At 39.7% G+C, this 21726-nt stretch overlaps 1 protein-coding gene across 3 annotated transcripts; it reads right to left on the bottom strand.

Moving 5' to 3' along the window:
- Positions 1-152: 152 nt before the first annotated feature.
- Positions 153-19474, bottom strand: polr3a (polymerase (RNA) III (DNA directed) polypeptide A). 3 transcript variants are annotated; one of them, XM_086139938.1, is made up of 32 exons: positions 19311-19474; positions 18338-18473; positions 17626-17763; positions 17146-17317; positions 16895-17049; positions 16556-16795; positions 16164-16326; positions 15906-16042; positions 15716-15819; positions 15492-15633; positions 13946-14086; positions 13775-13844; positions 13523-13650; positions 13308-13446; positions 12708-12872; positions 12444-12616; positions 11322-11433; positions 10891-11009; positions 9608-9745; positions 9131-9301; positions 7593-7706; positions 6324-6359; positions 6008-6094; positions 5830-5912; positions 5217-5387; positions 4805-4898; positions 4585-4677; positions 3088-3252; positions 2462-2626; positions 1232-1363; positions 995-1127; positions 153-913 (listed from the first exon to the last, which is right to left on the bottom strand). In XM_086139938.1, exons 1-32 carry the CDS (start codon positions 19352-19354, stop codon positions 765-767), a joined length of 4209 nt encoding a protein of 1402 aa, XP_085996064.1. In that variant the 5' UTR covers positions 19355-19474; the 3' UTR covers positions 153-764. The 3 variants fall into 3 exon arrangements, with proteins under 3 accessions (XP_085996064.1, XP_085996065.1, XP_085996066.1); XM_086139939.1 differs by lacking the exon at positions 6324-6359; XM_086139940.1 differs by lacking the exons at positions 153-913; positions 995-1127 and having other exon boundaries at positions 1237-1385.
- Positions 19475-21726: the final 2252 nt, after the last annotated feature.

The following is a 21726-nucleotide window of genomic DNA, read 5'->3' as shown; positions in this document are numbered from 1 at the left end:
GGCACATCTAAAAGGCAGGTTGTTGTTTGGAAACAAGAAGACTCAGAGGTAGCATTCATCCTGACAATCATATCAAAGTGGCACATTGCAAAAAGATCTCCTAATTTATATCACTCATGGCTAATAAATAAGATTAGTCTTCAGGTGCTACATTCATTTTTCAACATTTTATTTATTTACATTTACATTATTTATTAGGCTTTATACAGAAAACTGTTGTTGTAGTTATTGGATGAAAAACATGTTTTTGTGAAGATATTACAAAATTGACATGTTTCCTATCGCGGTAATCCATTCTTATGAGTCAAACAGAAGTGAGATGTTAAAAAAAAGAAGTCAAAAATCATTGTCTTGGACGCAAATCCAAAAAAAACTTTTCTTTACCCGAAGCCTGTTGCAAACCATGTTTGTTAAAACTCAACACATTTTTCTTCTGTATTGACTGCCAAAATGTGATTATGTCAATGTATTGTGCAATGCTGAAAACCATAATAAACGAGTAAAAATCCAGGGAAAAATGATGAAATAATGGCAGCCTATTTTCCATCTCATACATGACTGTATGCGCTTAGTAAAAATTGTAAATTACCATACAAAAACCTGTGTGCCTTCAGAAACTGTTACACAAAGTAGACAAAATAAACAAAAACGATAGTCTCTTTCATCAGGAGGCACCTGTTTCGTTGAAAATTGGCCATTGGTGTCTCTTGTGACAAGAGACAGCACCGGGGAAAAAGAAAAATGCCGTTCGTCTGACCTTCATGCTATGTGATTAGAGGTATATGAAAGTCTGGACAGTCAAAGAGCAGCGGCCTTGGGACTGGGGAGGGGTCTTTGTCGGCCTTGTGAAGGAGTTTAAACAGGCCTGTGCCAATATTCATTGGAATCCCCATAATAATGCATTCAGACACGCCTGAAAAACAGGAAATACGGGAAATGTTAAGATCCACAGAAGAGTAAACCAAGTAATTATTTTGATCAGCAATAAATTTACCGCAGACTGAGTCTTTTTGCCCAAAGTACGCGGCGTCAAAGAGGTGGTCGGCCGTTTTCTCAAAAGAGGCCAGCATGAGAACGCTCTCCTTCATTTTGGCTAAACCAAACCTGGTGATTCCAAGAATCTCCCCCTTTATGGACAAATCAATAACAATAATAATCCATGTGTTGTACAGATGTGTCTATAAATATTAAAAAATTTGGAAAATACCGGTGATCGTTTCCACCAGAATACCTTATAGGACATGAGATCTGCTAAAAGCATGACATGACGCCGGTCGATGCTCATTCCATGGTTCACCATGGTGTACTGAATCTCATTGATGATTGTTGATCTTGCAGCTTCAATGCCCAAAGTCTTCTCAACCTGGAATAAGTGTACTGGGATGCTGAAAACAATCAAGCACTGAGCTCAAGAAGTGACCGTGCAATCAATAAAGAAGTGGAGGCACACTGGTCGGACCAACTTCAAGTGCGAGGATATTCTCGGTAAATTGGTTGGTACTTGTTTAGTTTTTTTTAAAGTATATATATTTGAAAAATATTCAAATTTGAGTTTCACAGACATTCAAGAAATCAATAGAGCAGCAAAAGTTACATTCTGATACCATCAACACTGTTTGAGGTCACTTTGACATTTGACACCAAGGACATGTCAAGAACATGGAGACAGAAATACAATAAGTGGTGATCTTGCCATCAGCTAGAGTGCTCAAAATAGATGGAACCATGACAATCTCCCCGACCACACACACACACACACACAACACACAACACACAACATACAGACCTGTCCAGAGGTTTCTCTGTGCTAATAGGAAAAAAGGAAAAAGATGGCCAATTTTCAGACTACCAAAGGGAATTGAGATTAACAGCAAGATGATCTGAATCCCCCCCATTGCTGTGGTTTGCACCTTCCAGGTGATACCGAATGCAGCTACTTGTGTAGGTTTGGGTGGATGTTTATGTCAGCATGGAGCGACCTTCATACAAATTAATGTTACTAACACAGCCGTCCAGATTAGACGACACTGTAAGTAGTGTAACATAATGAATATGGACAAGACTTTGCAGCTAATTATTTACAAAGTTGTTCAGGTTGAAATGGAAATGAAATTGTGCGCTGGCCAAAACCTTCTTCTTGAGAGCATTAGAGCATTATGATTGCGTTCTATTATGACGTTCCTGGATACATAACCCACATTCTGCTGTTTTTTGAGTTCCGGTCAAATTTAGGACATTTTTCCTGACATATTTCCATGACTGGATGCACAGCGCCATGCCTCAGGCCACGGCTGTATTATTCACTGGGCTTGTCAATGGGTTTATGATTTGTAGAATGAACATGGGGTATTAGTGGAGTCTGATAATTCAGGTGACAGATGTAGGGGTAATTGTGGAAAATACAGGGCTTGGTTCCAAGCGATTTCAGTAATTATTTTAAGTACTGTACATACTGACATACCTCATAGGTATTGTTTGAAGTTGTCCCACTTCCATTCACTCCGTGTGTTGCCATGACAGCTCTGAGGTTGTCGCCCTCCACCAGGAGCTTGTACTTACTTTTACCACTCTGTTCGTCAATGTGAATGACAGCTCTGGCAACCTCAGGTATTCCTTGAACAACCACCTTCCGAGGCAAAACAAAAACAAAAAAACAAGGCTCCAGTTCTATTTCACACTATGGTGTAGGGTATTTTTTTGGGTCATACATCTTTTTATGACTTGAATTATTACTTCAGTGTTCTGATCTTCTCTTTTAAAGAATTTTGATTGCGGTATCATTGTAACTTTCTATTCAGATGGGCAGAGGACTGAGGTTGCATTTATTTTAAAAGGGACAAATTTCTGCCTGTTAGTGGTCTGAAAAGAACATTTACTGATGCATTATACTTGTATGTGTAAAAACGTATGTTGGACTCTGTTGATCTCTGCCAATAGATCAAATTTAATATGAGTCAGGCTCCATTTTCCACAGTAATGACTTTGACCCAGAAACTCCCACACCTCCCAAGTACAGAATGGACAATATATAAATAATCAGGTTGCCCTGTTTTCAGAGATGCTCTTCTTTTCCTTGCAGAATCTCACCTTGGGGAGATCTTCCTTTAATGACTGGAGGACATAGTACATTGAACTCTTGCTGTTCTCCCTTGGTGACACACAGACCACAGCCTCACCGTGCACGGCGATGTCTCCTGGTTTCACCCGCAGTTTAGACATGCAGATGGAGTAACGCACCGTCTCTGCGTTTACCTGTCAGACAAAAGAAGTAAATCATGAGCGTCGCTGCTTTTTAACCACAGGTTGTGAAGTATTTCATAAGCATTTCTGGTTAGTGTTGAAAATCTTGAGGCATCACTGACGGGAACAAAGACTTGGGGATGGGAAATATTTAAAACAATCAAAAATACTACCCTTTCCCATTACCCAGTTATTAAATTTGCTTTTCAAATTAGTGTGTATGGAAGTTTCTAAAAAGAAATGACTTAAACAGGTCTTAATTGTCTATAGCATGTGTGAATACAATAAATATTTCAAGCAAAGTATTACAAATTTACCTTTATGTTACAGAGGAAGTGTTCAGGAGAGCAAAGTAAGAATTTGAGCTCACAAATTAAAATCTTTTCATTCAGTAACAGCACATACTGCTTTTTCCTCAAAGAGCCTCAGGCTACTCACAATTCACCTGATTTTGAAACACAACAGACTCCAATGTTTCAAAAGCACTTAAATGGGGATACTTGACGATGCCTACATCTGTTGGACTGTTTGACCAAAATTGACCCACAGTAATTGAGTGTCCCAATGGTCTACTTATAAATAATATTCCTTGCCCTACTTTGTCAGGCACTTATCGCACTATTTTTTCCACAGAAACAGAAAAGCCTATGACACTTGACGACTAGTTAATTTTATCTGGATAATTAAGCTACATCTTGGTGGGCGGAGGTTGCGCTTTTGAATACCACAGTAATAATAATGCTGCTGCGGAGATAAGCTATCATTCAAGTTGTAAATGCAAATAGACTGTATTGTCAGTGCCGGTTTAGGAACGGATATATTGATAAAAACAATAAAGATAAAAAAGTAGAGGTCCTTCAGCGTTTAAGATTGATGTTCAGCGTAATCAACGATAAATTGGAAAAACGCTTCTTTGTAAATACTATGAAATTAGGCATTGAGCCCTAAGTTGCTCCAAAGTGGTCTAGTTAGCACCTTGCATAGAAGCTCTGACACCTTCAGTGTGTGAACGTAATCTAGTGTGAGCGCTTTGAAGGCACAAGGAGTAAAAGCGTTGTTTAATTGGAGACCATTTGCAGTTTGATCACATTGAAATATCCATTTTAGTTTGGGTATTTCTAGATGCAAAATGAATAAAAAGGATGCGAGGAGATTAAAGGGGGGCGCTGTCATGTTCTGCAATCAAAGCCCAGTCCCTTTAACCTTCAGCCACTTTAACTGAACAGGTTCTACTGAATTCAAGTCAGCACTTGTGCCATATTTGAAGAAACAATAGTGGAGTGGATTTACGTACATGCGTCAAACCCTGTAATTGCAAGATTAATAGTATGAAATTAGTTTTACCTCCAGTCGCAGAAGCCTTATTCTTTCTAGTGACAGTTTCACCAGGATAAAACAGTCGTCTGGAAGAAAAACCTCTTCGATGTACTCAGAGATCTGAATTGGACATCAAGAGACATGCATTTTGGTGAACGTCCGTATGCTAGCTGGCTTATAACTGACAAAACCGGGCTCTAAAGGTGTTACAGAAAGAGCAAAAAATACGTTTCCAAGACAGGGGTACCTCTCCGAGAAGAGTTTTCTCAATTCTCCCTTTCACCAGTCGGGCAAAGTCAGCATCATCCTCCACATCCAAATGAGCAGTGATTATAGGGGTGCTACAGCGTGTAAAAAACATTATTATTCAAAATGACATACAGGGATGTGAGCAATTTAATGCACTTATGTTCTGCCATTTTAATTAAAAGACTATCGCTTATCTCCTTTTCGATCGGAGAAGCCAAACAGATCTGCTTTATCTACAGGAAAACCCAATTGAATGGTTGAGAATTATCCTAAATCCCTGTAATCAAAATCACAGCCATGAAACAATCAAGAAAAAATCCCTTGTGGAAGACAAAACAGCTCCTCCTCCTCATCCTCCTCCTCAATGACAGATGGTACTAAAACTTAAAAGGATGTCTTCTCTTATTCACCTGATGTTCTTGGAAGCATTGATGATCTCCTTGATGCGAGGAACGCCGAGGGTGATATTCATGGATGCTACGCCGGCAAAGTGGAAGGTTTTCAGGGTCATCTGAGTACCGGGTTCCCCTATGCTTTGGGCACAAAGGGCCCCGACTGCAGAGCCCGGCTCCATCTGAGCCCTGCTCGGGTGAACAAACGATATGGAAAAGGTGGGCCAGCTCGTCTGACATTCCTGATGGGTTGATCAGTCGTGGCATTTACGCTTCATAAACACACTTTGTTTGAAAAGATCAGAACAGATATCAGGTTACTTTGTAGGTTGGTAAAAAAAAAAAAAAAAAAGAATAAAAATCGCAAATGTGAAGATAGTTCATATTTTCCATATAACTGATAAAAACACCCAACATCTTAGGCGGCTGACTGGCCTGGTGGGCCTCCAACTTTTAACACAGTAAAAGATATGTCTTAACCTCAATGACTTAATTTTGCCCTGCAGGAAACAGCACATTTAGGTCCATTTTTATTGGAATAGAAGCCGTTCAGTTCCTTTTATCAGCAATGATGATGACAAGAGGGCAGGGAAGTTTTTATGGTAGTTTAGCACAGCTGTAAGAGCCATACCTCATGTACTTATCCCTGCAGGTTTCAAGAAATTTCTCCAATTGGCTGGGTGTTATGCGATCCAACTGATACAGAACCTTTGGCTGCATTGTTGGGGGAAAAACAAAACAAAAAAGAAAATTAGAGCTTATTAAAATATAATACAGCTGTAGATTCAGGACTCTGATCTGTTTCCTACCTCACTCGTGCCATTGTCGTTGATGCCATACTTGTCTCTGGTCTTCTTTATTCTTTCAGAGATGCTCTTTATGAATTTTTTTATTTCCTACAGTTAGTAAAGGAAGCAATATTGTTTCAGATGTCGAATGCAAAATCCTCGACAGCACAATTGACGTATGAAGCCATGTCATGCAAATAGTTCTCAGTACAACAGCTGAAATCTATAGAGAATGCGAAAAATATGCAGAGCGACACAATGTCTGCTTCAGATGTCACTGACACACCGCTCTCAGTAGAGTTCAAACTACACTCCAGCATGCTCAGTTATACCATACCTCCAGGTACTTCTCTGAGCCTGTTTCAGTTAACTCCTACACAAAAAGGGGGGGGGAGGGTTAGGGAATTCGTCATCTGCCATTGAATAGCTGCATCCAAATAGCATAGACACTATTTTCTGTTCTCTTAAATATCTTTATTAAATCATTGCGGGTTAACTCTCAAGCTCCAGTTCTGATTCTTCTGTGAGGGACGCTGAGAAATTCTTAATAGTTTCAAATTCATAGTGGGCCGAAACTATTTCTTACATCAATACAAGGAGGGACACACAACCAGCAGACGCTCTGATAAGACAGATTGTGTCACATTGAAAATTTGGTTTCTTTCAATCAAAGGCCAAAAACACAGCAGTATTCAACCTTATAAAATCTGCAGCCGTCCCAGGGGAAATGTTGGTACATATGGAGGCCTGAGCTTTGTGACTATATTTGAAAGTTTTTTTTTCTTCAGTAATATCTTCATCCTGCATCATGCACTTGTAAATTACATTTACCGAGAGTAAATACACTTCAAAAAATATAAATCGCATGCTATTGAGTACAACACTTTAAAAAAAAGAAACTATTATGGCCTTGAGAAGAACACACTTAACAGCAAGACAGACTCTTAACGTTATCCAAGATGATACAACACAGTAGTGTAATTTTTTGGCTTGCATTTCCCATGGAGCCAAGTAACACGCTTAACTGATCACTCAATTGAACACTCAGATGTCACCTAAGAGAAGCGGCCCCTTACCACCAGGCTGCAAAAGTTGTTTCAAATGAAATGTACTTTATTTTCATTAGTCTTCTATATTATTCCATATCATTTTGAAAAACTTCACTGCGCCTCACTCCTGCGCTTGACGTAGCCAGAGCATTTCTCTCCAACTCAGCCAGCAAGCTAACTCACTAAAATGGCCAATGAACAAATGCCGCTGGAGAGGTTATTTGAAAAGGGAGGAAAAACCCAACTACTTTAATGGATTTATCATCATCCCCCCCGCTCACGGTCAGCAAAAAAGCTGTTTGGGATGAAGAGGTCTGTGGCACTAAAAAAGTAAAAGGTTAGGGACCATTGCTTTAGAGGATGAATAAAATCAATAAGTACCCATATTGCTGTTTTTACAAAAGTTAAAATAATGTTCATGGAACACTAAGAGGAAAAAAACTGTGCAGTAAAGTATGAAAAATCCTTGGCTAAGAGAAAAGGGGAGGGGGCAATTTCATATAAGTTATAGTATCATCTCAATAGAGGCTTTTGAGTTTTTCAATAGATAATATTACCTCCAAGAAGCTGTCTCTGCAGCACAAGAAGTCGCTTTTCTTCATGATAGCATCTGCAGCGAGGACCAGATCGTTCTGACTGAGCGCGGGCTCATCTGGACATGTATAGACCCCCTGTGGGGATGGAGAGCATCAAACACTTCCTCACCGTGGTGTGTGCAGTCAGGAAATATTTAACTGATTCATTCAAACATTTATTTCATCAAAGCAGTCAAATTTTCATTTAATTTGGTGAACATACACCATATGCAAGGCGTCAGATCATGATGTAGTCAGTGGTTGCAGCTCATTCTGCGAAGCAAATATAGCTATTGAAAAATAAATTAAATACATAAAATCAAAGAAAGATGTGCCCCACTGAAATTGTTTTCCGTTCTGAGACATCTAAATAAAAAATGGCCAAATAATGAGTTACTGATGGACAGATGCTGGGGTGTTCTGACTTTCTTATTACATAGGCGAGCATATTTCAGCTACAAATAGCTTTTGCCATGGTGATGCTACACAGCTGAGACTGAATGACACCAGGAACGTTCTGTATGTGCTTTATGAGTCACAAATTTATGGCCGCAAATATGATGGAAACATTTTTACACCATATGCATGCGTGAGTTTGGCTTTTAAGAACATCTCTCAATCAGCTGTCAGTGCAGACATTACCCGATATGAACAGATTGGACTTTTTAGAGGGGTCAAAGTTATCCTGATACTGCTAAATTTGATTAACTGGAAAGAAATACAAAGGGAGGCAAGTTGTTTTACACACAAGGGCATTTTCTCAGAGGAGCCCAGACACTCATCTAAAGCTCAGGAACTATAAAAACCATCACGTGGTTGAATGAAAAGAAAAGAGTGGCAGGCATCCTCTACCCTTTCTTTCATCCAGGGTTTTGTCTGTGGAAAGAGCTGAGCCATTCAGGTTCTGTGGGGTCCAGATCAATAAAAGAATCTAAAGTGGTCTGAAAACACTATCTCTCCCATCTGATGAGGAAGTTGCCTCTTGAAGACAGAATGTAATATTGTTGCCCCCTGTGCTTTGTTCAGTTAAAGCTGATGTGTGAATCCGCTGGACACAAATATGGATTTTAACAGTAGTACTGTTATCATGACTTTTAAAATGGCCGGCCTTACAACAGAACAGTGAAGCCAGGATGAATCTGTTCATTGATGTAGATGTAATAAAATCCCATCAATTTGCTTTATCAATTTACCCAAATAAGCCTGATTTTGCAAGATCAGCTTAATTCAGGTGATATAGCAAAGGATGCAATTTATTAGGTAGCACGCCAGAAGACAGAACAACTTTAGCTACTTGTGTTGGTTTGCCTCTGGAAATGATGGGAACAACGATTTCAGCAAGCAGCCTAATTGTTTGGTCTCTCTATTGGCATATAAATTGTCTCATGACAGCAATGTAGAAAGCACTCTGAGGGGGAAAGACAACTTAAACTCTTCTGTCTTTTGGGGTAGGTTGATGTGTGGTATAAATGACTAAACAGTTGGTCATGCATTAGTGGGTTGATTCTATTGTCACTCACTCGAATGTTGTCAAGGACACGCTTAAACTCCAAAGGTTCATCCTTTCCCTCCATTGCAGCAGGATCGAGACCATCTCCACCATAAATGAATTGAATGATGTCGCCAGTGGAGCTGCGGACTGTGAGGTCATACTGCGAGCAAAGGTCCTCCAGAGACTTCACCAGACGTCGCTGTCCGAAAGTTGGAAGGAACAGAAATACCGTGGCAACAAGATTTAAAATTCAGAGAAATTGACCATTATTCATCCTTCCATTCGAACCTTAGAGCAAGCGGTCAATCAACCCCCCGTCATGCTTAATTGTTGATATTTAGTCAACATGGTGATAAGAAAAATATTCATCATGATCACTTTGCACTTGATATCCATTGTGTGACAATCAAAAGTGTTAAAAAGCAGCACACATGGTTTGCACTTTTATCTCTCATAAATGCTGCATTTCTGCCTGTACTGGGGAATTTACAAAGTAAAGCTTTACCTGCATGTATCCCGTCTCTGCGGTTTTCACAGCGGTGTCCACCAGACCTTCTCGGCCAGCCATTGTGTGGAAGAAAAATTCTGTAGGCGTCAAGCCTGAGTAAAAGCTGTCTGCCACAAAGCCTTTAGCCGCGGGCAACTGTGGACAAAATGTTGTTAAGCCAATACAAAAGGATTTCATTTTTCAATTACTCTATAAATGAGCCCACATTAAATAATGTGGGCCTCCTTGTAAAAAGAAAAAAAAACCTTCGACATGCGAACAAAGCTAATGAAAAGACAGCGGACGACAATAAGATGAATAGAAACTATTTACTCAGATTAATGCGTAACAGCTACTAAAAGCTTGAATTACAGTAATTAATTATTGTTGCAGGCATGGTTGAGTGGGCTCTTGCAGCAACACATACACTGGGTTGTGAGGCTGTGATTCTATTGTAAAAAGAGCACCATTGCATTAACTATCATATCAGAAGTTGTGAGTTCTGACATTTGTGCTGCATTAAACAAACTGGGGTTTGACTCTATAGCCAGGGGATATGCAGTTGCCACGGCTGTAGCCTTCTACTTTTATATCGAAAAACAATGTAAATTTGTTTGCTTTCTCTTCTAAACAGTGAGAACATTGATTCAAATGGGTGCATGCTGAGATCTGTAATTTGTGAAGAAAATAGAACGGTCAGGTTTCAATTAAAATTTTATTATAAATATTTCAAATTATAAAAAAGTCAAAACATATTTATACTTGGTTGGTCAAATTATATGTCATAATTGGGATGGGTGTAGTCTCATAGCCATTCCTAATGCCTTTATGTGACAAGGATCACAAGAATCCTCGAGTAACATGTCATTTTTATACACACATTAAGTTCGGACCACTGGAACCACCGATACAAAAACAAGAATTCTAAGTCTGGGTTCACTATGGACAGAAAATCGTCACGTGCACTACAAGGCACCCTGGGGGAGGCGGACAAGGGCTGTTTCAGCTCAGGATCATGTTTATCTATCCATCCATTCAGAAAAGCTCTCATGCACTGCAGGGATTGTTTAGCATCGTGTCTGTTTTTCCGCTTCATTGAGAAAACATAACTAGTTTCTAAATTATACCAAGACAGTCAATTAATCTTGGAAGGAGGAAGCAGAGCAATGCTGCTTGGTTTTTACTTATGGGACGATTGGCACTTCCCTGCTCACTGTGATTGCCTTTGCGCCTCACATACCTCTGAATATGAATGAAAAGATATAAAATAAAGCAGAACGCAGCCATTCACAAAGTCTTACCTTTGAGTGCTTTTCAAAGTGAGGCAGCGAGCGATTCTCAAAACCGTCAGGTACCCGTGAGCCACTTATGGCCTGTTGACCCACACAGGCAATCATCTGGGAGATATTAATGAAAGATCCTGTGTAACAACAAGAAAAAAATTAGAGCCAGAGATTAAATAGTTCATCAGTTTATATAAATCCATTACAGTCATATTTGTAAAAAGCTGAGCAGAAAATCCTGATAAATTGGTTTGGCAAGGCAGGAATACTTAACAACTATGGCGCTTTTGAACTAACAATATTGGGAGGTATATGTTAGCATTGTGGATTAATCAGAACTAGAAAAAAGAGGGAAACTAGGATGAAAAAAAGCACTGTCATAAATGTCACAGTGCACAAGATAGGATAATCCGTATCTAAAAATCAACTTTTCTCTCCAGGTGCCTTACCTTTGGAGCCACATAGAGCCATGATCAGAGGGCTGTTACTCTTGTCGAGCTCCCTGAGGCAAGCACTTCCAGCTCGGTCCCTGATGACCGACAGCTCTCTCAGGATCAAAGCCTGTTCAAAAAAAAATATGCAAAATCAAGGTATCTTTAGCTGCCGACACACAAGCAGGACCACAATTTTCTTGGCGGTGTCCCGGCCTTTTGAAAGAGCGATGAATCCATGAGACAGGGAATTTAAATGGGTCTCAGGCCTGCCAACTTGGTTCAATGAAAATACGTCAGTACGTTTGCGCAGGGGATCATTTTTTCCACTCGAAAGCCACTCAGGGTCTTATAAACATCATCTTTAAATACAACAGTACTATCTTTTGTTGTTCTAAACTGCTTTCATAAAAAGCAACTTCACAATGTGAAAATTATGTTCTATTCAACAAAAATAGTGTAGAGGAACGCAAACCCTGGTAAAATCAGGTTAACAGATATCCTTTCATGTCAGTCTGATGCCATTTTTCATGAACAAACATAAAAAAAATCTGAGCGGTTTGCTTACTAAAATAGTTTCAATTCATTTTACACGCAGTTCAATAATAAATAGGTAATTACACCATTTTCATTTTATAATCAGTTAATTCTACTTTACAATGGAGTCATGAATTACTGAAAAGACTGAGAATGAGAGACTTTTTGGGAATGATTTTCACATTAGATTGAGTCAGCTGGATGCTGAGCCTTAAAATTTGTTTCAACATTTCTGTTATTTCATTCATTACTTAAAAGTTACTGGCAAGCATTAAAAAACAGGACTTAGATGAAAAACTATCCTTTTTTCATTTTAAACACAAAGGATGAATAAATTTTGGCTGGACTTTGGCTTGATCATGTAGCTTTGACACATTTTCTATGCCTGATCTTATAATAGCTAACAAATATGAATCCACTTGTAAACATCACTATTATAAGGGGCTGTAGGCGGCTAAAAAGTTCCCCCATTTTCATAGAGCATTACATGTCATAACATATTTTTCCTAAAAAAAGATTTGGCATTTACTCAAAATTTCTTACACCGTAAAAAGGTTACGTGCATCGTCACACTTGTCATCAGGTCTGAATATGGAAGCTCACCTCCAGCGTCTCCTCTGCAGTGCAGCCGGGCTGCTGCTGCAACTTGCCCGTCTTTAGTGCTTCGATATATTCGTCACACTTCTGGTAACCATCATCCAGCAGATCCTGCTTTGCCTTTAGCAAACCCTGTCCAGGTGTCACATCCCCAATGCCAATGGAAAAGCCCCGATTTGCTAGAAGATTTAAAAATGGAGGGGTAAAAAGGAGGGGTTTAAGTAGCTTTCAGTCAAACCATCTAAAAAGAATTGTTTACTGTCAACGTACAAAGATAGACCGGAGCAAGTCTTGCCAAGCGGGACATGGCATTGGCAGCTTCTAGCTGACCCCAGTCTCTCAGCAGGATGTAGAAGATATTATTTTTGGAGCCTGATCCGAGGGTACCCTTGTCCATGCTGCCACACATCAGCTCACTGTTGTGGATCACCACAACTGGAAAGATGACAGGAATTGATGCGAGTGGTTCCCAGAGCAGAAAACATGAAATAGATGGAAGGAAGTACAGCACAGGGTTATTGTTGGGTCACCTTCTGTTGGCAAAGTGCAAACGAAGGCAGAAGGAAATTCAGCTTTGTGGACGAGCAAAAGGTCATTTTATTCAACACTTTTTACTTTATCACTTTAAAGGTTTGGATAACAAAATGTGCTGCAATTTATATGATAATTAATTTCATGTCATAATCTGATGGCCCTTTCAAGTTGTGTCGGCTATGACAGTAAAAGACAGAGGAAAAAAAATGATAAAAACACTTTGTGAAAGAGAGATAACAACAGCAATCTTATGCCAAATGCTTTTAATGTTTCATTTCGAAAGGAATGATCACCAATTCCTTTTAGCAAGTGAATCAAAATATTTATGAGCCTTACATGAGTCGTTGTGGCAGAGATCTTCTCCCTTGCCACAGTACTGCTTGCCCTTGGTCCTGAGATTTGCCTTGACTGGACATTCTTTGCTTGGCTTTAGAATGAGGCTGAATATCTGCTTGCCTGTCCACAGAGCAATGGGCTGAAGGGATGGTCGATAAAATATTAAAGATAGATAAATAGTAAATAAATACACGCAAATGGATAGAGAGGGGTACCTTCATAATAGCCGGGCGGGGGAGAGAGATCCTGACTTTTTCATCTTTGCCTACGAGAATTGATGCCACGATCTGACATGTTTTTGATCTGTCAAAGAACGTGTCCTTCAGGGTCAGGAGGTAACCCGCTAGGAGACAGAAATATGGTCTTAAGTTAATGGATACAAGACAAAGCTTTCACTATATCACACATCATATAATTATCAAAAAATATTGGTGTTTTTTTAAAGGCAGCCAGTGCACGCCCCTGACCTGTTAGAAAGTCCTGAATTGCAGCAATTAGAGGTTCACCATTTCTTGGAGTTACAAGATTAGCTTTTGTCTGGAAGAAAAGAATGACACGCCATTATTTCTTGACACCCTTACAATGCTAAAAACTAAAATTGATTCCTGTGCTGACAATCTGTGTCATGAACTACACACCCCCATCAAGACCAGAGCTTCAGCTTTGGCCTCTTCTGTCTGAGGCAGGTGAAGATTCATTTCATCGCCGTCAAAATCAGCGTTGTACGGGGTGCAGACACATTCATTGAATCGGAATGTCCTGTGAGGTTTAACTCGGGCCTGTGAAATCAAGTTTAAATTACATATTTAAACTCTGAAATACAGGTACTTCCACAAGGACATCACATGGGGAATAATATTTCGTACCTGTTACTTCAAAATGTCTATAAAAAGCCTGTATTAGGGAACTGGCTGTTCACATATACAAACTTACAGTGCTGTACTGATGTCTGGTTAAAGTGGAAAAGTTCAATCAGAAGGCTATCATGTCACAATATTAAAAGTTTCCGATTGCAAAATCTCAAGAATATCTAAAAAGACAAAAAAAAAAACTGCTGTTCATTTCGGTTTTGTACGTTTGTATAAAAGCAATCAGGGTGAGGATTTCATGAGTTACTAAACAGAGTTCTTGAGGCCACTTTTCATATTTAGCACTTGTTTCTCTTAACCCTCTCAGGCTCAAATTAAGTTGTAGTTGCAGGAAAAATCTGATATTTGGCTGTCGCAAATCTGCAACATCTGCCTGGAGAAGGTTAACCTAAATATAAAATCTTACTTTTCACATTTTGTTTTTTCTTTTTGCTTGTCTTTTAATTATGCCTGATTTTGTGGTTATGTGCACGTTGATGTGGAATGTAATATCAATTTATTTACATTAAAATTGGCATTCTATTTACCAAACCTTAAAATCAATTATAGAATTTTTGGTGAAAAAGTAAATTTTGTTCTCCTTCGATGTGACTCTCACTGACCTGTTTGATTTGTATCTATAAGATTTACACAAAGTGTAATAAAAAGTAATTATCTTTGATTACACACAACTCTTGTTTATTCATATTTTCAAAACTGTTTAAAAAGTATTTGGCATCTTGCCTTGCAGCCTTAAAAAATGAAAAATCAGTTATCGTAATCTGCATAATTGTGCTCTGTGGCACACATCATTAACAAATAGGTCAAAAGTGCTTTGGTTTAGCAGCATTTCAAGGAACCAGCTATCTGGAAAAAAAACAACTGATATCAACGTTTCAACTAGTGTCAACAAGTTACAACTAGTGCTGTGTCTTAGAACTACAAATTCACTGGATAAGCTCATTTCCAAATATATATGGCAGAACAAGAGGCCCAGAGTGAGATTGAAAATACTCTGTGCACCCAGAGATAAGGGCGGATTGGCCTTGCCACACTTAAGAAGTTACTACCTGGCAGCACAACTTGGAAAAATGGTCTCATGGATAAAACTAGATATGGACACAAGATGGGTGCATATAGAGCAAGGTTCAGTTGAAAATGTGTCGCTTTCAACTCTCCCCTTTCTAAATTCAAAAGCAAGACGTGGACTTAAGATACAAAATGAATATGTCAACCACACACTTAAGGTTTGGGAAAAGACAAGACGATTCCTGAATCTATCCCTATCAAGGGCAGCAAAAAAAAAAAAGAACTACAAATTTAAATATAAACTTACAATGTGGGCCATGATGCTGAGTTTGTGCAGAGATGGCTGTCGATTAAACAGGACGATATCTCCGTCTATCATGTGCCTTTCCACAACATCACCGGTCCTCAACTCCTGAGCAATTTTCTCACGGTTCCCGTATTTCAAAAACCTAAAACAAGAGATGAGGATACATTTCTAGTAGTGAATTAAAGAAAAGAAATAAGGCAAATAGTCATTTTTAATTGTGTCACCTTTTCATCTGCATATGCCGATTCTGAATAAAGTTAGCACCAGGGTGAACATCAGGACCGTTACGGACAAGTCTCCTCATTAGGTCAAGGTTAGCTTTGTTCACCTGGTAAAATAGTGCAAGATTTAGAGTGACCACTTGAAAAAAAATTGTTGGAGAGTATATTTTCCCAACCATGTAACCATACTTACCTTCTCTGGGTAAGTCAGGATTTTGGCCACATGTATTGGGACAGCCACCTCATCAATCCTCAGGTTCGGGTCAGGGGAAATGACAGTTCTGCCTGAGAAATCCACTCTTTTCCCTGAAAGGTTTCCTCTGAATCGACCTGAGATATCATAGTATATGAAAATCAATCGGATCCAACAGGTCTTACTTGACCTTGAAGCGAGCTTTCTACTTTTAGAAAGCTACTTTTCAACATTCATTCAGGAGTTACATAAGCACACCTTGCTTCCCCTTGAGTCTCTGAACAAAGCCTCTTGTCCATTTCTTTGGTGCCATGTTAAGGGGAATACCAGAAAGCTCACTGTTGATGTAAAGGGCACACTGCAGCTGGAGAAAATCCCAGTCCTCCATGATCATCTGGGTCTTCGCCCCTGTCATACGGTGCTAGAAGACAAAAAATAGTCTGTTTAATTTAGTTGTCTTCATAGAGAGAGGCAAGACAGGAAATGGCTTAAAGAGTTCAACCTTAACATTATTCAACATTGCTATCAGGTGATACACAACCCTGCAAATCATTTTAATGTCATGACATTGTCAGACCAATTTACATTACAGATCGCAGCTCATGTGGTAACATCGATACAAAATAAACAGATAAATTATAAATAAAAACCTTTTTGATGACATCATTGAGGAAGATTATCTCTGTGAGCTTCATGGTGAGGTCATCCTCATTGGTGCCAGACTTCAGGTCGCTCACCACTGAGGGCCGTATACACAGAGGAGGCACCAGTAGTCGTGTGAGAATAAGGTCTGCAGGCTTCCCGGCCTCTGGGTTCATCAGTAGTAAAGGGATGTCTTCTTGAGGAATCCTCTTGAAAAGGTTCAGCACCACCAAAGGATTAAGGTTTTCCTGTGAAACACACATTTTAGAATACTGAGCATATAACAAAGATTGGTGTGATTTGAAAAAACACCTTACACGCAAAATTAAAGACTGTCTTAATTTCACCTGTGCACGTGTCAGAAGCGGCTCAATGACTTTATTGTGCTCGATGGCAGTGTCAAAAGACTGCATGAACTCTGACACAAAAGAATCCACCACCTTCTTGGTTGTCTTGTACTTCTCATGGATGATCTTAAGCAGGCCGCATTTTTTAACAGGTCCTGAAAATTATGAAAGATTATTTCTGACCATTTTACTAATGTCGCTTGGTTGAGGAAAAAAACACAAAGGAAAACCGGCAAAAGAAATGTTATTACCATTGAAAGCCGAACAGTTGAGACATGTAGTCCTTTTGCGACATTTATCAGATATCTTCTTTTTCATCCCTCGCTTTTGGAGATATGGTAAGTTGGGCCGTTTCAATAAATCCATGAACTGCAGTTTCTCCTCTTTGGACAGCATTATGCTTGAACATGTTTTACAAATCATCTGGTGATATGACACAAAACAATCAGGGAGATAAGTTACTGCTGTACATGAAAGCATGAAATTGCAGGGTTATCTCAAGATATCGGTGTCAATAAAGTAACAATCACAAGTATGACCAAACAAAGTAAGGAGACTTTCTTCTGAATGTATACAGTTTCTCAAAAAAACACTGCACCTGTTCTATTTTTGACACTCTAGTGCCACCTAAAGGAAACAAAATACATATCTACCGCTTGCTGTAGTGATCTGGCTGTTGAATGACCAGTGGTTTTGGTAGTCACACAAACCACACTGGACAATGAACTTGCCTGCAAGATTCCTATGATAGCTTTGAAATATCCGACGTGGAAGCACGGCAGCTCCAGATCCAGGTAACCATAGTGTCCCAAACAATCAGCCAGATTCTTCCCGCATGTCAAACACGGTCTGTCCTTCTCACTAGTACCCTGTGGGACACATAAAGGCAGGGTGCTCATGTGCATCGAGTTTCCAACATTATTGCTACAAAACATCGATGACATAGTTCAAGAAGAGGCTATTATATGTGTGGGTAGATTGAGAATGTAATAATATGTACTTATTAACTTTCTTCCAGTGGTAATGCAAATGTTGATCTCAAAGTAGTGCCACATAGAAACCATACATGTCACACAATACTAGTGTAGTCTGTACAAAGCAGGATGGAAATTAAAATAAAATTCCAAAGAAAAAGGCAAACTTAGACATAAAACCTGCAAATGATCAATATCAGTGATATAAAGACATTAATTTGTGTATTCATAAGCATTTTAAAGATGTTACAATGTGGTTTGGTAAGAACATGTCACATACATCGGATACAAAACATTCTTCATTTGAAGACTGTTAAATTCTGAACTGCACTACTGAACTATAAATCAACAGTTTGTGAATGATATAAAGGTGAAACATGACCACCCCACTCCAGAAAACAAAGCAGTCAACAACTAAATAAGAAGTTCATGTGAACTAGGGTCAATTTTTAAAAGCTATATGATGTACCATGCGATGGTCCAGCACTCCATAGGATAATGGACTGTGTTTTGTGTCCTGGCTATACAGGTTCTTGCTGACCACCTGGATATGGGCTTGCTGACGCATCTGCTCAGCCGATTTCATCCCAAAGCAGATGTGGCTTCTGAAGACAAGGATGAGAAGTAAAATATTCACAGTTGAGACAATGATCAGACAATGTTAAAAAAATAAATAAATAATAAATAAATAAATTAAAAAACACTGAGTGTTCGCATTAAACACTTCTGTTTTCATGAAAGATGTAACTGAAATCCTCAGGTTCAGTGTGGTATTGATATTGGGTATCCGGAGCTTTCGACACAGACTTCCGGATACAGATACATTCCTCAACCCCAGGGAAAAAACACAACACAGGGTTCCAAGCTCTCTTGAGAGTGAAGAACAGTAAGTAATGACAGATTTGGGCAAAGTAAGTCAGTTTGCCCAAATGGTAGATTTGGGCAAAGTCAGTGGATACAAAGACAAGGTAATATTAGTGTCACAATAACACAAGATAATAATAGTTCTGTCAGCAGCACTTGATACTGATCGGGTCTGAGGGAAAGACATTTAATCGACATCTATCTGTCAAATGGCTTCACATTTCATAAGCTATACCCTGTTCCGACGAAATTGAATAAATAAAATATGTTTTAGTAATCGAGTTAACAATGTTATTCTTTCTTTCGTCAATATAGCAACCATACACTGACAAGCTGAATTCATTCCGTCATTTAAAGAGTTAGCTATATGACATTAGTTTGGATTAACACTATGTCCATTTTTTGGAAACGTGGATGTTACGAACAGTATGGTAGACCTTGTTTTATCTGGTCATGATATACTTGAACAACTGCTGCTTACACTGAATTACTTAACAATATCTGTCACATTATAAACAAACGGTACAAGCTAACCGGCTAGTTAGCTTCTGTTAGTTAGCAGTAACTCCTCCACTCACATTTTTTTGGCCACATCCGTCTCTCTAAATTGCTCCTTCACCATTTTTGCAGCGGGACTTTTATGTGCACTACAACACTGGTTAATCTGTTATTTGTTTGAACTCATTCCAGTATATTAGGTCCTGGTAATGATCCACACGCTGTCATATCACCCTGCAATACCATGTTGCAGAGTCGCATTTAATGGACGCAACACGCCACGCCTGTGCTGCCTTTACGATCCCTCCGTAAATCTCATGATCGTGTGAATTTGAAAAAAAAGGCTTGATAAAACTAATTATAAAGCATTTGTAATTTCAGAATAACTCCTACTTTGACGGTAAAAGATAAGAACTATAAGAGCATCAATGTAAAATTTATTTCAAAATATAATTAGACGGTGCATCCTTATTATCTTCAAAATTCTCTTCTCTTCAAAAAGCGAAGATTTATGTTCACTTCGACCGGATAGTTGTAAAATGAAGAAGTGTTGAGTTAAGGACCCAATATGTTTTTGTTTTGTTTTTTTTCAAATGAACATGTACTTTTAAGGAGGAGGGCTGTTCATAAGTACCACGCTAAAGCTGCCTGCTGTTTTTGATATTTCAACACAGTTTAATTGGCACCCTCTGATTTTAGGGAAATAAAATTCTGCACAGTTTGATCAATGATACAGTTAGTATGGAATCTGTTGAAGCAAAATGCAAAGTAATGAACGACGTCTTGGAATAACAACACTCCCTTTATTTTGTTTATCCATTTGTTTTTTTCAGACATAAGTATTTTTATTTCATTTATTTATTTGGATGTTTATTTGTCACAACACAAAAATCTCTGCCATTATTAGCTACTGAAAAAAAAGAAATTGCCAAACTTCTTGTTGGACAAAAGAGTGTCAGTAATAAATAAATGCAATAAATGCAAAAGTTGAACAAAATAAAATAAATCAGCAGCCTAAATATGTTGATGAGAATGTTGAGATGAATATATATTGATGAAAGTCTTTGGAAGTTCTTGTCTTGGCAACTCGACTTGGATATAATGATAAAAGTCATCATTGTCTCCTCAAGGTGAGCTGCCACCTTTCCATGGTGGAGGAGTTTGTGCATCCTGGTGATCCTGGGAGCTACATTGTCAGGGGCTTCCATTGAGAATACATGGTCGGGGGACTCTGGAGTGGACACACCTATTTCTGGGGCTAAAGTTGCTGTGGCAGTAAAAAGGCTCATCAGTAGTGGGGCCCCAGGGGGGGATGAGGTCCACCCTGGGTTCCTCAAGCCTCTGGATGCTGTAGGGCTGTCCTGGCTGACACACCTCTTCCACATTGTGTGGATGTGTGGGATAGTGCCGCTGGACTGGCAGACCCGGGATGGTGATCCCCCTTTTTAAAAAGGGGGATTGGAGCGTGTGCTCCAACTACAGAGGGACCACACTCCTCAGCCTCCCTGGTAAGGTCTATTCAGCGGTACTGGAGAAGAGGGTCCGCCGGGTCCTGGAACCTCAGATACAGGAGGAGCAGTGGGGTTTTCATCCTGGTCGTGGAACAGTGGACCAGCTCTTTACCCTTGGCAGGGTCCTCAAGGGGGCATGGGAGTTTTCCCAACCAGTCTACATGTGTTTTGTGGACCTGGAGAAGGCATTCGACCATGTCCAATGGGCAATTCTGTAGGGGGTGCTCAAGAAGTGTGGGGTACCAAACCCCGTGATACGGGCTGTTCGGTCCCTGTATGATCGGTGTAGGAGCTTGGTACGCATTGTTAATTGTAAGTCGGACCCGTTTCTGGAGAGAGTTGGACTCCCTTGGTGATCCTTGGTTACCGGTTCTGTTCATAACTTTTATGACAGAATTTCTAGGCGCAGCCAGAGTGTCGAAGGGATTCGGTTTGGCGGCAGCAGGATCGAGTCTCTGCTTTTTGCAGATGATGTGGTTCTGTTTGCTTCATCGGGCCAAGATCTCCAGCTCTCGCTGGAATGGTCCACAGCCGAGGATGAAGTGGCCGGGATTAAAATCAGTTCCTCCAAATCCAAGACCATGGTGCTCAACCGGAATGGAATGCCTAGTCCAGTTCGGGGAAAAGGTCCTGCCCCAAGTGGAGGAGTTCAAGTATCTCGGGTCTTGTTTACGAGTGAGGGAAGGATGGAGCGGGAGATCAACAGGTGGATTGGTGCGGCGTCTGCAGCGATGAGGACTCTGTACATGTCTGTTGTGGTGAAGAGGGAGCTGAGGCAAGAGGCGAAGCTCTCAATTTACCGGTGGATCTACGTCACCACCCTCACCTAGGGTCACGAGCGACCTTGTAGTGATCTACAAGGAACGAGATTGAGGATACAAGTGGCCGAAATGTGTTTCCTCCACAGGGTGACCGGACTCCCCCTTATAGATAGGGTGAGAAGTTCAGTCATCCGGGAAGAGCTCGGACTAGAGCCGCTGTTCCT

Source organism: Fistularia commersonii, chromosome 32, assembly GCF_037954325.1.
Source record: "Fistularia commersonii isolate RoL2024-O1a breed Wild chromosome 32, RoL_Fcom_v1.0, whole genome shotgun sequence".
Taxonomy (NCBI): domain Eukaryota; kingdom Metazoa; phylum Chordata; class Actinopteri; order Syngnathiformes; family Fistulariidae; genus Fistularia; species Fistularia commersonii.
The sequence above is the reverse complement of the archived record's forward strand: the minus strand, read 5'-3'. Positions and strand labels throughout refer to the sequence as shown.

Excerpts from the sequence above, each read along its gene's own strand:
- polr3a (XM_086139938.1), bottom strand. The coding sequence starts at position 19,354 with ATGGTGAAGGAGCAATTTAGAGAGACGGATGTGGCCAAAAAAAT. Across the intron at positions 16,043-16,163 it reads GAGACTCAAGGGGAAGCAAG|GTCGATTCAGAGGAAACCTT; the intron begins GTGTGCTTATGT and ends ATGATATCTCAG. Across the intron at positions 3,253-4,584 it reads TAAGGCTTCTGCGACTGGAG|GTAAACGCAGAGACGGTGCG; the intron begins GTAAAACTAATT and ends TTTGTCTGACAG.